Here is a 19,914-nt window from a genome sequence, read left to right on the forward strand (position 1 = left end):
GTAAAAATTTTCTGCAAATGTGTCATGAAAATAATGCATTAACAATGATTGGCAGTGATATAATATTGATATTGATATTCAATGAAAAATCTGTTTCGCCGTTTTTACTGACAAGTAGAGAATCGAACGTTTTCATACAAGTTATTTTCTGTTTGAAAGCGACAAAACAACACAGTATAACCTAACCATATTGCTCCAACCCCACAATAAAGAAAACACAATTAGGACAAACCGGTGGTCGGAAGTAATTAAGAGCTCCACGACATGAAAATGTGGAGAAACGTTTTAACCACACCTGTATGGTAAGACGCGACACAAACCTGCTAAAAAAAACAGCACCATATGTGTTTGATAGATCCAACACGCCTAAAAATATCATTCGTAAAGGCGTTGCATAAATGCATTTGGGCTAATTCAATTTCTCGATTGTGGCAATCTACACGCCCGGGTCCGTCTGGTTTCTGATTATATTTTTGTTCAACTTGTGATCATCACCACAAAAATATGTGAGCATACAAATAAATCATTACGATTTTCACAAAAGAGAGAGTAGGACGCCTTGTTCACACGCTTACTAGATATACAGTATAAAACCAGAATGTTCTGGTAGTTGCTTATAGGTTAATTTATACATATAAGTAGCGGTGGTAACTGATATTTGTTGCCTTATCTTTGTATTCAAAACGTTTCATGAACAAGGTTGGTTATGTTGTGTTTATCGGTGGATCTCACTTTTACGTATTTGTATTGAAACATGATTTGTAGTTTGTAGCTTTTATAACTCACTTAAATATCATTTGTTGTTAGAAATTTTTTTGCAATTTAAATATTTAGAATTTACAAACTTACTTTTTGACATTTTGGTAAAATACCGACTAGGACGATTTCTAGGAGTTTGTTTAATTTTTAGTACAATAGTTGCAGAATTGAAAGGGCGTTTATTTTCGTTACATTTTGACCTTACGCTAACTCTGTGACAACAAAACAAACAAATACATCTTAAACAGATTCGCTTTATTCGGTGATCAAAAAACGACAGCAACGTTCTGAAACAATACGGAAAAAATTTAGGAAGAAAAACACATAAGGTCATGCAAAATGAACTATACCATCCTCTGTAGACCCGAATCCTTATCTTTGATCTCATTCCATTTCGTCAAAACCCATAAACTCCTCTGGGAAGTCTTCATTTTGTTCTGAAAATAGTGTTTTTATAGTTTGTTGTAATATTTATTGTTTGTTTTTATAATTCAAATATACTAGAAAATAAAGCATGTTTTGAAAAAAATGTATGCTCTTGTGGATGAAAAATATCAAAAAAATGATTTTTTAAAATACGTACAAAACATTTTATAAATTTGTGGAATTAAAACAAATGTAATCAACAAATCTCCAATTGAACACAATGTATGATGAACTAATTGCTAAAATTCTTTGAAATTTTTACCACCATACACAGTTTCAAAGAAAGAAGACTTCACTCATTTACCTGCATCTTCGGCGTCACCGAAAAATCTTCGGCGTCTCCAGGCGCGTCTACGCCAGTATCTGCGGGGTACATATGCATCCGTTTCCACGCAAGCACTGAGAACAAGGACCAAAAGCAAAGATGCCAGCAGCAGCTTCATCTGAAAATTACAGGTAAAATGACTGACTAAAAGTTTTTGAGGCCTATATTGCTGATGCGTTTTTAAGAATAGAACGTAAATATTTTAGAATAGAAAAACACTAACATTACTTTATTTTAAAATATACTCAAACATTGATTACACAATTTGATATGGGTAAGTTAGACACAAAACGTCTCAAACATATTTCAACATATATTAATAAAAATGCCAACTTACATTTTTCCGATGTAAGATAATCTTCAACAGAAAAGTGATACTATACTTCTGACCGACACATATTTATAGCGCGTCAATTTTTAATTTTATTCAACATCTGCTTTTTTCGCTTCCATTTTCTCAAGCTGTTTTAGGTCACATGATGATCAGGATATCCCTTCCTCGTTAGTTCCTATTTTGGTCTTTGGGTCAAATCACCGCTTTTTTAATTTTTAAGGCATTTCATAAATTACCAGCGTGGATAGTAAGATCGTGAGGGCTTTTGGGCCCATCGGAAGCAATGTGTGTCCTGTTTACTGCTATGCGTGTATCATCTGGTGTCAGCCATATGTCGATGTACAAAATATCACGTATTACTCTATTGCAAGTTAATTACTCTATTGCCAGAAACGTCTCAAAGATATGGACCGTGGTCCGTCAAATAAGTACCCCTGTAGGTTTAGATACTTTTACTGATACGATGCTCTTAGCACAAGAGCGAATCAAGGAACTCATTACGACCAAAAAAATAAGTGTTGCTCCAAGTTTGAACCTATTTGGTCAACTTGCCTTTGACGTTTCTTAAGCGAACAAACATTACCACCATGGCTGTGCAAGTAGATATGGCGCGACTTTCTTAGCAGTATTACAGCTACTCCGGTAACCACAACTCAGATATTGTGGTCTTGGTTGCGAGCTTAACCGAATTATGTAGCGTCTGTTAAAGAGAAACAGCAGGTGTCTGGCTTTAATGGGAAAACCAATTTTTTGTTTTTGCCAAAAAATTCAGTGCAGAGTTTTCGAATTGTACTCGTAGACAACTAAATCACTTTGAGGAATGTCTATTTCTTTCAAACATACCACTCTTGAATATGGCGAATGCTTTTGTTTTTTTTACTTGCAATGTTTTATATGCATTTATTCTATACATGAAAAAATAACATGAATATTGTAAGATTTTTTGAAAAGAGTAGTTATCTAACTTGCTATACAGTAATTGTAAAAATTTTCTGCAAATGTGTCATGAAAATGATGCATTAACAATACTTGATTGGCAGTGATATAATATTGATATTCAATGAAAAATCTGTTTCGCCATTTCTACTGATCAGTAGAGAATCGAACGTTTTCATACAAGTTATTTTCTGTTTGAAAGCGACAAAACAACACAGTATAACCTAACCATATTGCTCCACCCCCACAATAAAGAAAACACAATTAGGACAAACCGGTGGTCGGAAGTAATTAAGAGCTCCACGACATGAATATGCGGAGAAACGTTTTTACCACATCCTGTATGGCAGGGGTGGCCAACTTGCCAGTCGTTAAGATCGACGAAAATTTTCTTAATTGTACGCGATCGACTGATCAGTCGTAATTTAGGCTGACACTAACACAAAGCAATAACGCAAATTTTTTCATGCGATTTGCTTGACAATTGCCACATATTTATGGTCATGAGTTTTGTTGGCAAGCATCACCTAGTTATTACAACAATAAAACGTCTCATATGCACACAATTTTTATCAAAGTAGTCAGTGGGAACTTTTAAATCTCCCCAATCAATAGCAACAGCTTCGTTAAAGCAAACACTCAAGTTGTGACGACAAACATTGTAGTTGTTACGACATAATTTGGTGCCAAAATAACAATTGTTACGCAACAAAGAAAGTGACAATTACTTAGGTATTGTCTTATTACACATGTGTGCGTTGTTTCAAAATGACAGAAGTGCTGTTTTATAATATTTAATTTGTTTTTCAATTAATAAGCGTTTGATTAGTTGTGGAGAATTTAGTGGCGATCGACCAGTCAAAAGCAGGCGATCGACCAGTCGATCGCGATCGACGTGTTGGCCACACCTGCTGTATGGTAAGACGCGACACAAACCTGCTAAAAAAAACAGCACCATATGTGTTTGATAGATCCAACACGCCTAAAAATATCATTCGTAAAGGCGTTGCATAAATGCATTTGGGCTAATTCAATTTCTCGATTGTGGCAATTTACACGCCCGGGTCCGTCTGGTTTCTGATAAATTTTTGTTCAACTTGTGATCATCACCACAAAATATGTGAGGATGATTTTCACAAAAGAGAGAGTAGGACGCCTTGTTCACACGCTTACTAGATATACAGTATAAAACCAGAATGTTCTGGTAGTTGCTTATAGGTTAATTTATACATATAAGTAGCGGTGGTAACTGATATGTGTTGCCTTATCTTTGTATTCAAAACGTTTCTTGAACAAAGTTTGTTATGTTGTGTTTATCGGTGCATCTCACTTTTACGTATTTGTATTGAAACATGATTTGTAGTTTGTAGCTTTTATAACTCACTTAATTAGAAATTTTTTTGCAATGTGAATATTTAGAATTTACAAACTTACTTTTTGACATTTTGGTAAATACCGACTAGGGCGATTTCTAGGAGTTTGTTTAATTTTTAGTACAATAGTTGCAGAATTGAAAGGGCGTTTATTTTCGTTACGTTTTGACCTTACGCTAACTCTAAGACAACAAAACAAACAAATACATCTTAAACACATTCGCTTTATTCGGTGATCAAAGAACGACAGCAACGTTCTGAAACAATACGGAAAACATTTAGGAAGGAAAACATAAGGTCATTCAAAATGAACTATAGGCTATATAAGCTTATATATATATATATATATATATATATATATATATAGAAATATATACATATATTCGGGTCTACAGAGGATGGTATATATATATATATATATATACCATCCTCTGTAGACCCGAATAAAATATATATATATGTATACCATCCTCTGTAGACCCGAATCCTTATCTTTGATCTCATTCCATTTCGTCAAATTCCATCAACTCCTCGGGGAAGTCGTCATTTTGTTCTGAAAAAAAAATTTTTTTAGTGTTTGTTGTAATATTTATTGTTTGTTTTTATAATTCAATCATAATAGAAAATAAAACATGTTTAAAAAAAGTGTGTTCTCATGTGGATGAAAAAATATAAAAAAAACGATTTTTTTGGAAATAAGTGCAAAATATTTTTTAAATTTATTGAATTAAAACTAATTTGATCATTTTAACAAATCCCAAATTGAACCCAACATACGATAAATTAATTGTTGAAAATACTTCAGAAAAAAGACTTAATCACCTGTTTCTTCGACATCACCAAATCGTCGGCGCCTCCATGAGCGTCTACGCCAGTATCTGTAGTGTGGTAAACCATATGCGTCCGTTTCCACACAAGCACTGAGAACAAGGATCAAAAGCAAAGAGGCCAGCAGCAACTTCATCTGAAAAATGTACTTTTAATTACTAGTGAAAAGTTTTTGAGACTAATCATACCTTTGTGCTGCATTTTTAGGAATACAATTTAAGTATTTAGGAAAAGGAATAAACTTAAATAAACATTTACACGTTTGTCGCACAAGGCCACAAAATTTGACATAAGTCAATTAGAAGCCATTTTGACTAAGAATGGAAAGCATTTTCCAAATTACGAAATCCGTCAATGAACTAAATGGAATATATATATTCCATTTAATTCATTGACGGATTTCGTAACTTGGAAAATGCTTTCCATTCTTAGTTATGCAATTAAATAAACGGTGATCGTCGATGACCATGTTGCCTGTTGAAGGGTTAGATACTGTTCATTTCAAATACTCTCAGTTCAGAAGCCATTTTACAAATGTTTTAATAAATATCAATGAAAATGTCAACTTACGTTTTTTTTCCGATGTAAGACAATCTTCAACAGAAAAGTGATTTTTAGTGCTCTCCGACACTTATTTATAGCTCAACGATTTTTAAGTTTTGTAGGACATTTGCTTTTTTTGCTCAGATTTCTCAAGCTGTTTCAAGTCATGTGATGTTCAGGATATCCTTTTATCGCCAGTTATTAGTTTTGGTATCTTTAACGCTTTCTAATTTTTTATTAGCAGTTTATACTGCTAAGCGTGTATCTAGTGTCATCCATATGCCGATGTATAACGTATTACTTATTACCACTTTGCAAGTTGCCAGAGGCATTTGGCTTAATGTCCTTGCAAACTATCTTTGATTTTGTTGCCTCCGGTTCACGGATATGTATACCATACAGTAGGGTAAGCATTAGAAACACAATTGGAAGCGTGTAGCATAAGATGTAGTATAAAATTTATTTTCTTTTTTTGAGCAAACGTTTCGACAAAAACCATTGTCGTTATCAATGATAGTGGGTAATGCACAAACGAAAACAATCGCGTTCAACACACAGAAGGGGAAAAGAGAATGCCCAACCAATTTTGTCAAACTGATCCAACTTGGATTGGTGTTCGCTCATTGGTGTGACTTAGTTTATTTATGTCTCACCTATGTAGGAGGACAGATTACACGAACAGACGTATTAGTTACAAGAACACCAATCCAAACCAAGAATCGGTAGTGTGCATGAATCTGCAAACCCATTCTATGCACATAGTCAATTTTGCCGAAACTGACATATTGGACGCAACATCAGATCGGTCTTTCGATTTTTTTCGATTTCAGAGTTGATTTTCAGATCTAACATAATGCACCGAAACTAAACTTTCGCAGGATTTGAGCTGAAGTGAGTTGTTTTTTTCAATCGACAAGCCAGAAATAGCTGCGCAACCCTGAAACACTATGGAGCACATAAAAGTGAGGGCGCAATTGGTGGATGAAAGCTAAACGCGCTGCGGGTGCACCGTCATTACAAGGCGTAATGTGACTGGGACTCACAAGAAAGTGAGGTTGGCGCATTGTGCCCCTCCGGAATTTTGTTACAACTGGTTGCTATTGATTTTATGTGAGTGTTACCATTTCAAGCTGTCTGCAATCTTTCCTCAGTGCGACATAATTTATTCCGCCCCTATCCTGTGTGCTTAAACGCGCTTATTTCCGGTCGGGCATTATTCATTTTCACTCATAATAACAATTGATTTTTGTCAAAACGTTTTCTCAATAAAATGTCTACGTTTAATTCAAAAACGCTGGAAAATTTGTTTTTAGTAAAATTACTCTTCAAGTTCGTGTCATGTACACCTACATAATGCAGAGATGTGCTATTTGGAGGCTGCCTAAAACAAAAGGGGCGGTATTTTTGTTGCAAAGTGCTACTAAAAAGTGAACTATACATTTTTATGTTTATTATGCATAATGGTAAAAGTAATGCTATGTAAAAGTTTAGCGTAAGTTAAATTTATTCAATACCCCCATTCAACTAAAGTGTTTTTGTGTCAAATATTTTGTTGTAATACATTTACTGTATTCCTTGCCAACCAACAGCAGCGGGAAGAGGCAATTAACCAGACAACAACTGCTGGCATACTGCAGCAATTTCGTACGCGTTCAAAAGGTTACTGAATTCCTATCTACAGTTTGAAACTATCTATTTTGACAGTTGCTTTTTGGTCAAACCAATAGAACATCAAATGTTTACAATCTTTTCATACTAAAAAAAACGAGTTTATTAATGACTTTCGTTACGTTTTGATCTTATGGTAAATGTACATTGTTATCTGAAGAAGCCTCCAAAATAAAGATTGACTGACTATGAGGAAATAAAACAAACAAACAAAATCATTTGCAAAGATTTGGTTTATTTCCGTGGATAATTAACGACAGCAACGTCCTGAAATAATGCAAAGAACAAGTTAGGTAATGGAATATATAAGATCATAAGATCATGCAAACACGAACTTAAATTAGTTCATATACCATTCTTTGCAGAAACAAATGTTTTTGAGTTTATTCCATTTCGTCAAAATCCATAAACTCCTCGACGAAGTTCTCATTTGGTTCTGGAATTTTATTTTTTGTTTTTTGTTGTAGTACTTATTGTTGTTTTTTTATGAATAATAATGCAAACTAAAAACGCGTTTAAAAAATTACATGCTTTTGTGGCTAAAAATAAAAATAACTGTTTTTAGATACAAGTGCACGTTAATTAAAAAAATTACTAAAATAAACGAAATTTGATAATATTAACAAATCCCAAATTGAACACAACATATGAATAACTCAGATTTTACCACCAAAAAGAAAAAAAGAACTAAGAAGACTTTATCACCTGCATCACCACCCCATCGTCGGCGCCTCCATGAGCGTCGTCGCCATTGTCTGTAGTGTGGTACATATGCATCCGTTTCCACACAAGCACTGAGAACAAGGACCAAAAGCAAAGAGGCCAGCAGTAACTTCATCTAAAATATAAAAAAAAATTGAGACTGGTCGTAGATTGCTGATGCGTTTTTAGGAATAGAATTAAAATATTTAAGCATAGAAATAAACTCAATAAAACGTTTCAAACGTTTGTCACACAATACCAAAGTTTTACATCAGTTCGTGTTTTATTTTTTGTAAGCATTTCATAAATCACCAGCGTGGAAGGTTATACATCGTGAGTGCTTCTCGGATAATAATCGGAAACAAAATCATCTCCTGTTTACTGCTATGCGTGTATTATCTGGTTTCAGCCATATGTCGATGTAGAAAATATCATGTATTACCCCTTAGTGAATGTTACCAGAGACATATAGTTTATTGTCCTTGCAAACTATCTTTAATTTTTGCTTTCCGCCTCAAGGTTATCTATACCATATTAGGTAAGCATTAGAAAAAAAATTATAGGGTAAGCATTGGTTTGATGTTTTAACAATTGCCTTTTTCGCTTCCATTTTCTCCAGCTGTTTTAAGTCACGTGATGATCAGAATATGCTTTTATCGTTAGTTCCTTTTAGGGCAAGCATTGGTTTGATGTTTTTATTTAATATCTCTTTCTGAGCCCCCACACTCTTTTGTTTTGTTATTCCATGTGATAAAACGCTTTGAAGTAGAATACTCGCGCAGTGGCAATTTCATTACGCATGCACAATTACCTTCAAATTATGCAAAAATTAACTACACTAAAGTGCTGCTGATGGTTATCTATTTGGGAATGAATTTCTGGTGTAACGAGTCAATTCAAGTTTGCAAGGACATTCACACAAGCACAACAAAGTGAATCTAAAATAACTTATGTTTGGGTTTTCTCAGTTACACACACCCTGCGGAAACCCTATATGGATCTTTTCTGTTTAAAATGTCTCCAGGTATTGAGGCTTGAGCTGTACCGGGTGGAACGTGTTTTTATTTACATGATTTTTAATCTTTATCCCAAACCCGCAATGTCTGGAGGTTGGCATATGGCTTATAGTTCAAACGTTTAATACCTGTTTTATGGTTTTTCGGCAATTCAAAAATCAGCAGCATTTGTTTTTCAGCCAAGGTGTGAGTATCAAATGTCAGCCCTGCGTTTTTATAAAGGACGTTGTTTACTGCTCAATTGCATACTTTTACAAATATTCAACTTAGTAACGGAAATTTTAACGATGATATTAGTCGTCAGCCAAACACTGTAAAGAATTTGTGTTAACTAAGAGTCTGATGTTTTGCTTAGGCTGAATATTTTAGTTGTTCAGTCAGTAAACCGTTATTGCCTACCTCAATCAAATACACGTTTTTGTTATTCATTTTTTGACCCTATTTCATTGATTGTACCAACAACCATTTAGGCCAGTGTTTAAACCGAAATTATGTGTACTTTGTTGGGATTTTGTATGTTGCATTTGAGTAGTTATTTACAGGTTTATAAGTGGGTTTTATATTTTGATCTATGTTCCTTGATTCACGAGGACTTTTATCTAAACCGTATGTAAAAAGTTTTTTTTTAATTGTGAGACAAATAAATGAGACAACAACTAAAATTTTTGCGATCCAGTTTATTGCTCCGATAAATCAACAGCAACGCCCTGAAATACCATAAACAGCAAAGTACGTAAGTAAGCGCAAAGCAAATGTATTAAAACTGACTTAAAATATAAAATACCATCGTTTAATCTGATTCGATCTTATTCCATTTCGTCAAAGTCCATAAACTGGTCGACGAAGTCCTCACTGTGTTCTGGAAATAGTTTTTGAGAGGTTGTTAATTTTATTTCATTCTTTATAATTTATGAAATGAAAGTTTAATTTAAAAAAAATCGTTTTTTCTACGACTGGTATTTTTCAAAATTAAACGAAGTAAAAGCCAATCTTTTTCAAATTCTAAGCGATTATAATAATTAAACCAAAAAGTATACTTACGTTAAAAAAGTTTCCAAAACTATTTTGATTAACAAAAAAGGCCTAACCGAAATTACTGCCTTACCTTCATCACCAAGCCAACGTCGGCGGCTTCTCCATGATCGCCTTCGCCACGATCGTCTTCGCCATTGACGGTAGTGTGGATGTTGTGCTTCTGTTTCCTCACAAACACTAAGAACGAGGACCACAAGCAAACAGGCTAACAGCAACTTCATCATCTGAAAAAAACGAAAAATGACTCTTAAATCTTCGTTGGTTACATTGCAGTTAATCTTAAAGGTAAATTATGAGTCTCTGCACATATAAGCATTTATACATATTTGAGAGATGTTACACATCATTACAAAACTTAAGCAACAAAACACTTAAATGTGCCAAAACAAATTACATTTTCATTGGTACTTACCCTTTTTCTGATGCAAGAAAATCTTTAAAAGAAAATTGATCGTTTTGTGGTGATAGGATATCTTAATATTGTCCCATTTTTTCCTAATCTATTTTGTTTGCCTAGATTTTTTTTTCATACTGCTTTTAGTCATAAAACGATAAAGGACGTTCTTATATGGTTCATTTTACGTTTGTAACTTTTATCTCTGTTTCTAAGATGGCTCACCAGGGCTATAATTAGTATCCGTAAAGGCTGTTACTAACGATCGGAAGCAAAGTATCTCCTGTTAACTGCAATGCGTGTAAGTCGGCCATATGCTGTTTATTGCTCCCTTTTGCAAGTTGCAATAGGCAATCGGTTGCACGCTAAACAACACAAATTAAAATACTAACGAGTATCGTTAATTCTTGTTTGTTTCATTTTTATCTTGAACATGTAAATGCGTTATGCTCACAATGAGTCCGCCGTCAAATTACCCGTTTTTTTCACTGGACTGTTGAAAGATTGTGTATGATTTTTAGTCTTTGCGATTGGAGACTTTTTTAGTTTGATACATAAGGTTACAGTGGGCTGGAGCAATGCCGCTTAAGTTTCTTGCTCAGGATAACACAATTCAATTTTTGCTTTAAACCAGATATCTCGAAGTTGCCCCGATGTGCCATCCTTTTATCTCCTTGTTTCAACACATATCTTTTTTGCGGGATTAGAACCCAGGACGCAGCCGAGGACGAATCCCGATAAAGGTTTTTATGTCTACATGTGGGTCAGGCGCGCCAGACCATTCAGCTAAGTACCTGCATAGTTATCCAATAATCCATATATGTGCGTGTGGGAGAGCCTATGTGCTCCAACGACAACAAACTTAATTATTTAGCTGAAATAATAACTTCGAACATCTCTTAAGCATTGCTAGCCGTTTGCTATTAAACATGCAAAACAGGTGGAAATGTCATTCTGGCGAAAATGAGCTGCGTAAAAGCGAACCTCAGTTCATTTAGTGGAGTTTTACATAAAAAGCGCTGATTGCTGACACAATGTTTGACGGAATGTCCAAAAAGGACAGCGGACCACCAAAGGCGCATTGGATATATGAAACATATATACTGTTGATTTATCAGCAGATTCGTGTCGTGGCTTTGTTGCAGGACGTGTTAAGAACGTTTCTTCGCATGCTCTTGTTGCGGTACGCTTTATTACTTTCAACAACCGGTATATCAAAATCGCCTTTTTCTTTCCTTTTTAGGAGTGGACAAGTATGGTGAGGTAAGTGTAATGTACATTATGTGACAGAAAATCAGACAATTCCCTCCCCTATACAATAGAAGAATGGCGATATACTTTACTACACCTTTCCAAGAAACACCACAAGACTTGTTTCATGTATTAATAAAATAATATCACAGTTAGTCAGGAACAAAATTCATGCATCAAAAAAACACTATAATAACAAAACTACTGTATAATACGAAAGTAAAAAAAAAACATATACTTTTCAAAGCTTTTGTATAGATCGTGCTTTAAAGTTACTTATACTCTCAACATATAAAAACATTACACTGCAATAGAAAAATAAGTAGAAAATAAACACACAAGTGCACGATCTCAAAAGGGGTTAAAAGCTTCAGTAAAACTGCCAAAAACCAAACGAAAACATATTTTTCGACATTTAAAATAATATTTAGAAAAATAACTTTTGATTTGACATGCATATTATATACGTTCTCTTGTGTGATTGTGACGTTATACGCTGCTTATTCAAAGGTATTACTTGATACCTTTCGTTGTAAAAATAAGCCAACAAGTTCACAGACCCGGCATTAAATATAGTTTTCGAGTCAAAGTGCTGTCGACAAACATGTTCACATGATCATCTCGATGTTGCGACGAACGCCCAACAGAACCAAAAGGCGAATGGCCGGTCGAGTCGGTTTTATCGGGAGATTCATCGCTTCGCGGCGAAGCAAAGTGGTCCCGAAAGTTCTTCTTGATATTTTTCATTACATCGACGAGGTCGGTGGTGCCTGCTTGCTGTGCGACAAGCGATAAAAAGCTGCGAGCAAACCAGGGGATTTCATTGTCGGCCGATGCGTTGCCGACGCCGCCGAATGTCGGACCACCGTCGCTCATGGTGTCGTCTTCAAACATGATACGTGCCACTAAAAAGTCATCTTCGGGTGACAAAGGTTCAGGTTCAAAGTAAACCGGTAAGTCATTGTCGGCCGACAACCTAGTCGATTTTCTCATCGACCTGGACTGTTTGCCAAGAATTTCGTCAACCATGGGTAGCACAGGATCTCTCGCGGTAACTTTTAACAAAAAAACAAAAACTTTCGGTTTGCCCATTAAAGTCGGACACCTTCTGTTTGAAAAGTGACTGAGAAACTCTTTGACTGACACTACACTGTCTCCGGGACCGACAATTTGCCCACGTTCGTTCGAGTTTGCAACAAAGACTACAAGTATGGAGTTGTGGTTACCAGAGTAGCCGTGATATTGGTCTGAAAGTCCCGCCATATTTTTTCGCATAGCTGTGGTGGTAATGTTCGATCGCTTGATAACATAGAAGCCAAGTTGGGCCAATATAGATTCAAGGTTGTGACCAAGATCATTTTTTCTTTCTTTTATGGGTTGCTTTGATTTGCTTTTTTCCTGGGACAGTCGAGGAGAGTTAATCCACTTATTATACACAAGCATGGCGACACCTTTAGGTTGTGTCATGTCGTATGCGTTTTCGGTATGGACGATATCAATGTCGATCTGAAAAAAATACAGAAGTGAATAAAACATCACTCCTAGCTTAATCCCTTCTGACCAGATAGTTTTAAAGATAGTTAAATCTCTAACTTTAAGCCTAAAATATCAACACCATAAAACTCATACTAATATAGTTAACAGCAATTTTGCCCAAGGTTCTTTTACCTTATTTGGTTTGACTAGGATGTTTGGTTCAACGTTGTTCCATAAAGTTGATATCATGATTGATGCAAGTCGTTTCACATACTCGTATTTGTGACTTAAAGCCTCAAAATCGGTGCCAAGTTGTAAAACCTGAAATGCAAGACAATGCCCTCATTTAGCTACAGTACGTTGATTGATTTACTGTTACGTTTACCATAATTTGTTTTACTGTGAAAGACTGGGCAAACTAAACGAAAGAAAATTGTATTGCTGACATCAAATAGGCTAATGAAAACTAAGACCCTACGAAAAACATATTTTGTTCACGAACAATAAGAATTTAGTGTACAATTTTTAAAAGACTTTTCTTAACAAAAGGCGCCTGTAGCTTTTTTACTTCAATTTAGTCCAAACAACGGGACTCGTACAATGTCGTTCAAGTTTCTTGTCCAGGGAAACACAACGGCCGAGACAAGATTTTAACCCAAAACCTTGTGAACACAAGGCGGCTGCACCAACCACATTGGCCTATTGTTTGAAAGATAACAGATGTTGTTGCTTAAAACAAATGCTTTCTACCTGTTCCATGGATTGTTCGTACGAAGCTTTGAGATCCTCTCTCTGTCTTTCAAGGGCCAGCAAGTTTTTTTGCAGGGCATTGGATTGTTCCCTCAGGGATTCGATGACACCAACTTCGTTTTCGTATCCCCCACGCAGCCATATCACCTCTTCTTCGTCAAGGCGTACTTTTCGATTCTGAAAGCATCGTTCATTTTAAGTTGTACTTAAATAAACATCGTCACTTTGTTCCTTTTGGAAAAGACTTTGGATTAAAGAGGAAACAAATGTCCCCGCCTGTCTTCGTTAGGGCAAAACGTTTACTTTGCTTGTTTATGCGTAGTGTGATCTGTATTTGTTTAGGAGTAATTAAGTGTCTGTTAATCAAACCTGTTTGGTTTTTCACACGCAAAGTCACATCGCATGCTTCCTATTTTGCTTAGTTCAGACTTGGCCACACCTGGCGCACGTGAATTCTTCAAAATGCTTGAGACAAAAAGTGTCCTACCTCAAGCCTATCCAGCTCTGCTTTGATCTTGTCAAGTTCTTCGATTTTCCTTGTCCTTCGGAGCATACTTGATTCCAGTTTCTTCTTCTGCTTCTGACCAACGATTTTGTATTTTCCGAAGCCCTGCTGGACCCTTTTAAAATGCAGAAGTTAAAAATTGATATTCTTTGTGGTTATTATTATTGGGATTAAAACATAGAAATAAGTATAACGTGCCATAAAGTAAGCTTAGTCACTCTGCACGCTTAACGCAAGTAAAAAAAAAGGGAAGTGACAAAAAACAACTTTCAATGTACGATATTGCCATTTCATTCGTGCGATATTTGCAATGCTGTGTTTTGTGAGTTATGGTGTCGCATCTTTAAATTAATTTGTGTTTTTGGTCCAATAGTTTAATCATGTGGCAATGGTAGGCTAAATTAAAACATTTTTTAACCAATTAAACTTGGATGCTGACAGGTAAAACAGTAAAAAGTTATCAGATCGCGTCAAAAATAGAAAAGGATCTACCACTATTCCCAATGCTTAAATGTGTAATGAGTTCAAAGAGCAAAGCTGAATTAAGCAAAACTAGATTCTCACGTCTTAATGGTGCTCTCTGTATTTTCCAAGTTTTGTTTGCATTGATGATATGCCTCTCGCACTGCTTCTATGCGTTCCGTGCATTCAGCGTATACCTGACTGAAGTTACTAGTGGAGATGGCTTGCATCCGAGATCCAATCTCCTCTTCCAGGAGGTCATGACTTCGTTTGTTCCTCCTTGATAAAAAAAACAGCATGGTTTCTAAAAGTTTTTCTTCATGTTCAAAATTATGTTCACTGTTTAATCATAAACATTACTGCCAAGGTAGTGGTGTATATAGAATACATCGTGTAGACGTTTCGACAATCTCCGTTGTCATCATCAGTACATGTTTTCAATCAAGCTGTAGAACACGGTATATAAAGCACTAATACCGTGTTCTACAGCTTGATTGAAAACATGTACTGATGATGACAACAAAGATTGTCGAAACGTCTACACGATGTATTCTATATACACCACTACCTTGGCAGTAATGTTTATGATTAAACTACTTTTCAAGTCCGTGCATAGTGTTCCTAAGTATGTTCACTGTTTTTTTGTAATACGAATTAAGGACTTTTTTAATTCGTTTAACCGGTCGTTATAAGGAAAATACCGAACTCTGGCAAGCAAATTGTGCATGCGTTTTTAAATTATGCCAGATTTGTAAGGTCTTGCTCGAATCCAAACTTTTTCTCTTTTTTTGAAGAAACTCGGCCCAAAATTTCCATTTACCAACGTAAAAAACACGACTCACTGTGGACAAGTTAAAGTCAGGTTAATCAAGCGCATTTCATTAAAATCAAAAACCCCAAAATTGCCGTCTGTTTGAACTTCATGTAAGTTAGGTGCGGCCAAACCTTATGTTGTGATCCATTGCGCGTAACGTTTTTCTTTTCTCATTCAATCCTCGTTCGGTTTCGGTCAACGACCTTCTGTGATCGATTTGCTCAAACTTTTGTTCAAAGCTAAAAAAAATAAAAGACGAAAATAGTGGTATGTATTATCTCATACTAATTTTTTTTTTGAAGAAAACGCTATTACTTTTATTAAAAAAAGGTTAATTTGTTTCCAAACAGTGCAATTGCAGCAATTAACGGTTCTACACAACATGAAAAATCAGAATGCAATACAAAAACAAAGGTTTATCAGCATCATTTTTCCATTTAGCCTTTCTTTGTAGGTTTTGTATGATAAACAGTTGAATATTTTACCTTGCGTGGATTCGCCATTGGAATGCAAGCATTACCATCTTGTTGAGAGTCTCATGAACTCGGGGAAGAACCGTAATAATTGGGAACCTTTGTTCAGCTTCGATGTGGTTCACGTTGTCCAGTAACACTTCCGTGTTGTCGCTTAGCAGGCTTTCACAGGTTGCCTACATTGAAGTTGAATAAGTCTTGACATACATTTAAGTGCATACAAATCCTGTTAATTGCATATCGAAAAAATATTTGTACAATTAACCAGAATATGCCATTAACTAGGGTGTATTCTTAATAAATAATCGAATTGAGATTCAAAATCCCTGTGCAAATAAGTAAAATATGCAATTAACTGGTATATGCAATTAATCAGATTCGTCCGTATGTTTACCAAGAGCAATATATGTCGCAAACGAACAAGAGCGTGCGTTAAAAACTAAAACTTTTTGTAAAGATATCACTGCTGAATTAACAAGGTTTCGGTTGTTTAAATTCCTATCGTTTTAGTTTGAAGTTTGATGGAGGAAATATATTATCATTGGAAATGTTCTTTTTTTAACTTTTTAAGATAAGTGGTATAGAACCAAACACAAAATCTACTTACCCTAAGTTGTTTCATTTGATCCCTGACGTTCTCCAACTCTGGGTTCGCTCCTTGCACCGTCGAAAATCGAGTTTGTAGCGGTCGGAGTATATACTCGACAAATCGGGCTAACAGAGTTCCGTAGAAATCAACTCTATGCAGGAACATTCGAATACCACGAGTGGCCGCATTTTCTGTTCTTGGCTCGATTACGTTTGTCTCTAGGTTTCGCTAAAGAGCAAAAAAATAGATTTGCTTTTACCCAAAGAAGAAGGATAGTCGTATTATTTGTTGGTGTGTATGTCTAAGTCGCTGAATGATAACATACGCTTTGACATAAATAATTGTCATGGATAAAAATTACTACTTTTGCAAGTTTAAGAAGTGCTTTGAAGTTGCCTTCAAATGTACTGTCGAAACAGAACCTTTTTTGCATTAAAGATAACACTCTTCTGCAAATTTCATTTTAGTTTGTCCGTAGGCATATAAACAGGTCAACTTTTTAAACCCAATCATTAGAGGCCCAATTATTCGTTATGGCACGGTGTTTTCGTTGCGTTGTGACATGCTCGCGTTTAATTCCATGTTTCCTTTGTTTATCGTGCACTATATACTAGTCGCATTCAGTGTTATTTACTCTGATGAAGGCGACCTGCATATAGGACGTCGAAACGTCGGAATAAAATACATTTGTCAGAAGAACTCTATAAACTTGATATTATGCTTGGCAGCAATAGCTAATGTACAACTTTTAAGCGTTTGTTACATGGACTTGACTTCTTTCCAAGGTATACTTATGAAGTAATATATACTGCTAAAAATATTTTGTTGAAAAGCCTTTACCAAAAGAATATGTACCTTAGTTTCCCATGCGTACCACTGGCGTACACATCGTATGGAGTTACAGTTTTTGTATTCGAGGAAGTACTGCCTTCTTCGCTGTGCAATTGCGTTCAACGATCTGCCGACTTCTTCAAGCGCATGTCGGCCGGCCTTGGGCTTCTCCTTACGCAAGGTTTGTCTGTAGATAAACTCCTGCGCTTGGAGCTTAATGTCTCCATCGCTCATCTCGCGTACCATGCGAGTTTTCTCAGTCGGCTTTAGAAGAAATAAAAACACAACATTGGAAGTTAACAACAATATTGTCACGATCAAGCTTAAGCTTACGATCACGGAAAACCAAAATGCAATAAATATGCAAGTACTGTATACGTTTGAATATTGTATATCTAGTTGGCCAACGCTTGATCATTTTTTGTGTAAAGCTGGTTCCTTAAACTTTAAAATCGCAAGGTTATTTTGTTTTAGTTATGCTACATAATTTCTGCAATCTGATTTGGGGAGTTTTCAGTATGACATAGGAATTTGTGCTATGATAAAAGGCAGGACATTTTGGTACAATGTAACTTCATGTTGAAACTAACAAACAGCTATTTTACTCTGTTACGAGTTGCATCATTGTGATACCACACCAAGCATGCTTAAACTTGTTTTAAACGCCATACGAAAAATGAGGTTTACTTACCCTTACAGCCAATAGTGAAGACTGGGTTTCCGTTGCTTCACTTTGCACCCCGATGCTACTTTCCATGATTTCGTTACTACATCAAGTCTAACAAATTTAATTCCAATCTAAACAAGACTTAAAGATTACACTTGCGTCTACATGTTCATTTAAGGTTTACAAGTTAAAAGAATTTGTTAAACAAAGAAAACATTTCTGTACAGAAGCCAATCACTTGGCGACTGTTTTGTTTCTTATTGTATACTTTTTATCTTACAGTATTTTTGCTCCATACACGTTAATACAGACTATTCCTCACATTTGTACAATGCTGACCACAAAATGATTTTGAAGCGTTTCTAAAATGCGAATGTGGAATATGGAATCCATCAACATCGGTTGACTATAGCAACTGATTCTAAGACTTCAATCAATCTACTCTACTATACGCACAGCTTCGCGTTGACCGGTTAAGCGTCACATAAGAGTAAGTGGCATTTGGACAAGCGCCACTCATAGTATCACCGTCACAAGTGTAATCCACTTATAACAAGCACCGACTGTTAATAATTATCCAGCTGGAATGGGACGAGACGTTTTATGTCTTTTCCGTGTTTGGGTTGGTCGGTTTTATGGCGTTCTCTGCTATAAAACGCGAACTTGTTCAAATACTTTGCGAGAGGTTTGTGCGTAAAATTATGGCGCAATAAATGCTGCATTCGAATTTTTCTAGCAATAATCCAACCAAAATTTGAGTTTACTACATGGATTTAGTGTTAAAAGAACTGTCAAAAAATATACGCGTGTTGCATTTTGCATTTATACGCAAAAGTACTAAACAAAATTTCTTTGAAAGATTGTCACGCTATAATCGCTATAATCAAGCCATAGACATTTGTACTCTTACTTTTTTTCATAAACAGTATGAATTTTATTTTAAGAAAATACAATGTTTAAAGTCCCTTTCAACTCAAACCAATACATCTGCGAGTACTAAATTGATCTTACACTCGTTGCCTCCTGCGTTGATACGAACTCTACGTAGCACACACTCGAACACAAACATGTCGCTACGTACTGGGACATTTCCTTGGGCACGCCTATACCTGCTAACGCGTAACTTGCAACCTAACACTTGTTTTTGTCCCAACTACAAAAGACCGTTACATTTTGCGATTTCGAGAGGCCAGATCGGTTCCTTTCAACGCCGTTCAACTCGAAATGATGTAACACGATTTTTGCCTTACATCCTGTTCTGTTTTCCCGACAGTTGAGGTTGCAAATACAACACAATGATTTTGTTTGGTTGACCCGCCAAAATAATACATTTTACACCATGTTTTTGTAAATAAATGCCAAGAACTTAGTTACAGAAATGCATGCCTGTATGTTCACCTTAGTGTGACGCTGACACTGTAATTTCGGTTGCTTTTTTGAACAATCCTAAATTTGTAACGCCTGTATCTTAAATCCCCAACTCGCGATTCTGAGACCTATAGTTGTTAGTAATTGTTACAAAACAATGTTTAGATCATTCGCAACGATAGCTTGTCGAGAAAGGTGTTTGCGATGTGTAATGTAACAGGTTTCGTGGAAACAATGTAATCAGATGAGTTATCCTTCGCATACCACATGGGCAGGAGGCAAGCGCAAAGTGATACTCCAAACAAAAGATAAAATAAATGGTGGTAGCCTTAATCACACACACCCTGTAATAATTTGCTGAAACTTTTACACCCACTTTTTTGGAAACC

General features: G+C 35.7%; 1 protein-coding gene and 4 long non-coding RNA genes across 5 annotated transcripts; all 5 read right to left on the bottom strand.

The window, feature by feature from the left end:
* Positions 1 to 999: 999 nt before the first annotated feature.
* Positions 1,000 to 1,926, bottom strand: LOC145233107 (uncharacterized). Its single transcript, XR_013861022.1, has 4 exons — positions 1,848 to 1,926; positions 1,490 to 1,628; positions 1,110 to 1,196; positions 1,000 to 1,046 (listed from the first exon to the last, which is right to left on the bottom strand). It is a non-coding gene; the product is annotated as an uncharacterized LOC145233107 (long non-coding RNA).
* Positions 1,927 to 4,363: 2,437 nt separating this feature from the next.
* On the bottom strand, positions 4,364 to 5,633 carry LOC145233432 (uncharacterized). The gene is made up of 4 exons (XR_013861093.1): positions 5,552 to 5,633; positions 4,976 to 5,117; positions 4,620 to 4,706; positions 4,364 to 4,410 (listed from the first exon to the last, which is right to left on the bottom strand). It is a non-coding gene; the product is annotated as an uncharacterized LOC145233432 (long non-coding RNA).
* Positions 5,634 to 7,280: 1,647 nt separating this feature from the next.
* LOC145233453 (uncharacterized) lies at positions 7,281 to 8,061 on the bottom strand. The gene is made up of 3 exons (XR_013861103.1): positions 7,898 to 8,061; positions 7,546 to 7,628; positions 7,281 to 7,459 (listed from the first exon to the last, which is right to left on the bottom strand). It is a non-coding gene; the product is annotated as an uncharacterized LOC145233453 (long non-coding RNA).
* A 1,506-nt stretch (positions 8,062 to 9,567) lies between these two features.
* LOC145233886 (uncharacterized) lies at positions 9,568 to 10,524 on the bottom strand. Its single transcript, XR_013861207.1, has 4 exons — positions 10,358 to 10,524; positions 10,016 to 10,169; positions 9,695 to 9,769; positions 9,568 to 9,617 (listed from the first exon to the last, which is right to left on the bottom strand). It is a non-coding gene; the product is annotated as an uncharacterized LOC145233886 (long non-coding RNA).
* Positions 10,525 to 11,880: 1,356 nt separating this feature from the next.
* Positions 11,881 to 18,220, bottom strand: LOC145233092 (uncharacterized). Its single transcript, XM_080097756.1, has 10 exons — positions 18,182 to 18,220; positions 17,515 to 17,754; positions 16,678 to 16,887; positions 16,083 to 16,246; positions 15,729 to 15,836; positions 14,886 to 15,062; positions 14,304 to 14,436; positions 13,817 to 13,993; positions 13,259 to 13,387; positions 11,881 to 13,096 (listed from the first exon to the last, which is right to left on the bottom strand). The coding sequence occupies exons 2-10, from the start codon at positions 17,734 to 17,736 to the stop codon at positions 12,143 to 12,145; spliced, it is 2,274 nt and encodes a 757-aa protein (XP_079953882.1). The 5' UTR covers positions 17,737 to 17,754; positions 18,182 to 18,220; the 3' UTR covers positions 11,881 to 12,142.
* Positions 18,221 to 19,914: the final 1,694 nt, after the last annotated feature.

This window comes from Phallusia mammillata, chromosome 6 (genome assembly GCF_965637545.1).
Source record: "Phallusia mammillata chromosome 6, kaPhaMamm4.hap1.1, whole genome shotgun sequence".
Taxonomy (NCBI): Eukaryota; Metazoa; Chordata; class Ascidiacea; order Phlebobranchia; family Ascidiidae; genus Phallusia; species Phallusia mammillata.

Excerpts from the sequence above, each read along its gene's own strand:
- LOC145233092 (XM_080097756.1), bottom strand. The coding sequence starts at position 17,736 with ATGGTACGCGAGATGAGCGATGGAGACATTAAGCTCCAAGCGCAGGAG. Across the intron at positions 15,837-16,082 it reads CAATGGCGAATCCACGCAAG|CTTTGAACAAAAGTTTGAGC; the intron begins GTAAAATATTCA and ends TATTTTTTTTAG. Across the intron at positions 15,063-15,728 it reads GCAATGGATCACAACATAAG|GAGGAACAAACGAAGTCATG; the intron begins GTTTGGCCGCAC and ends TTTTTTATCAAG.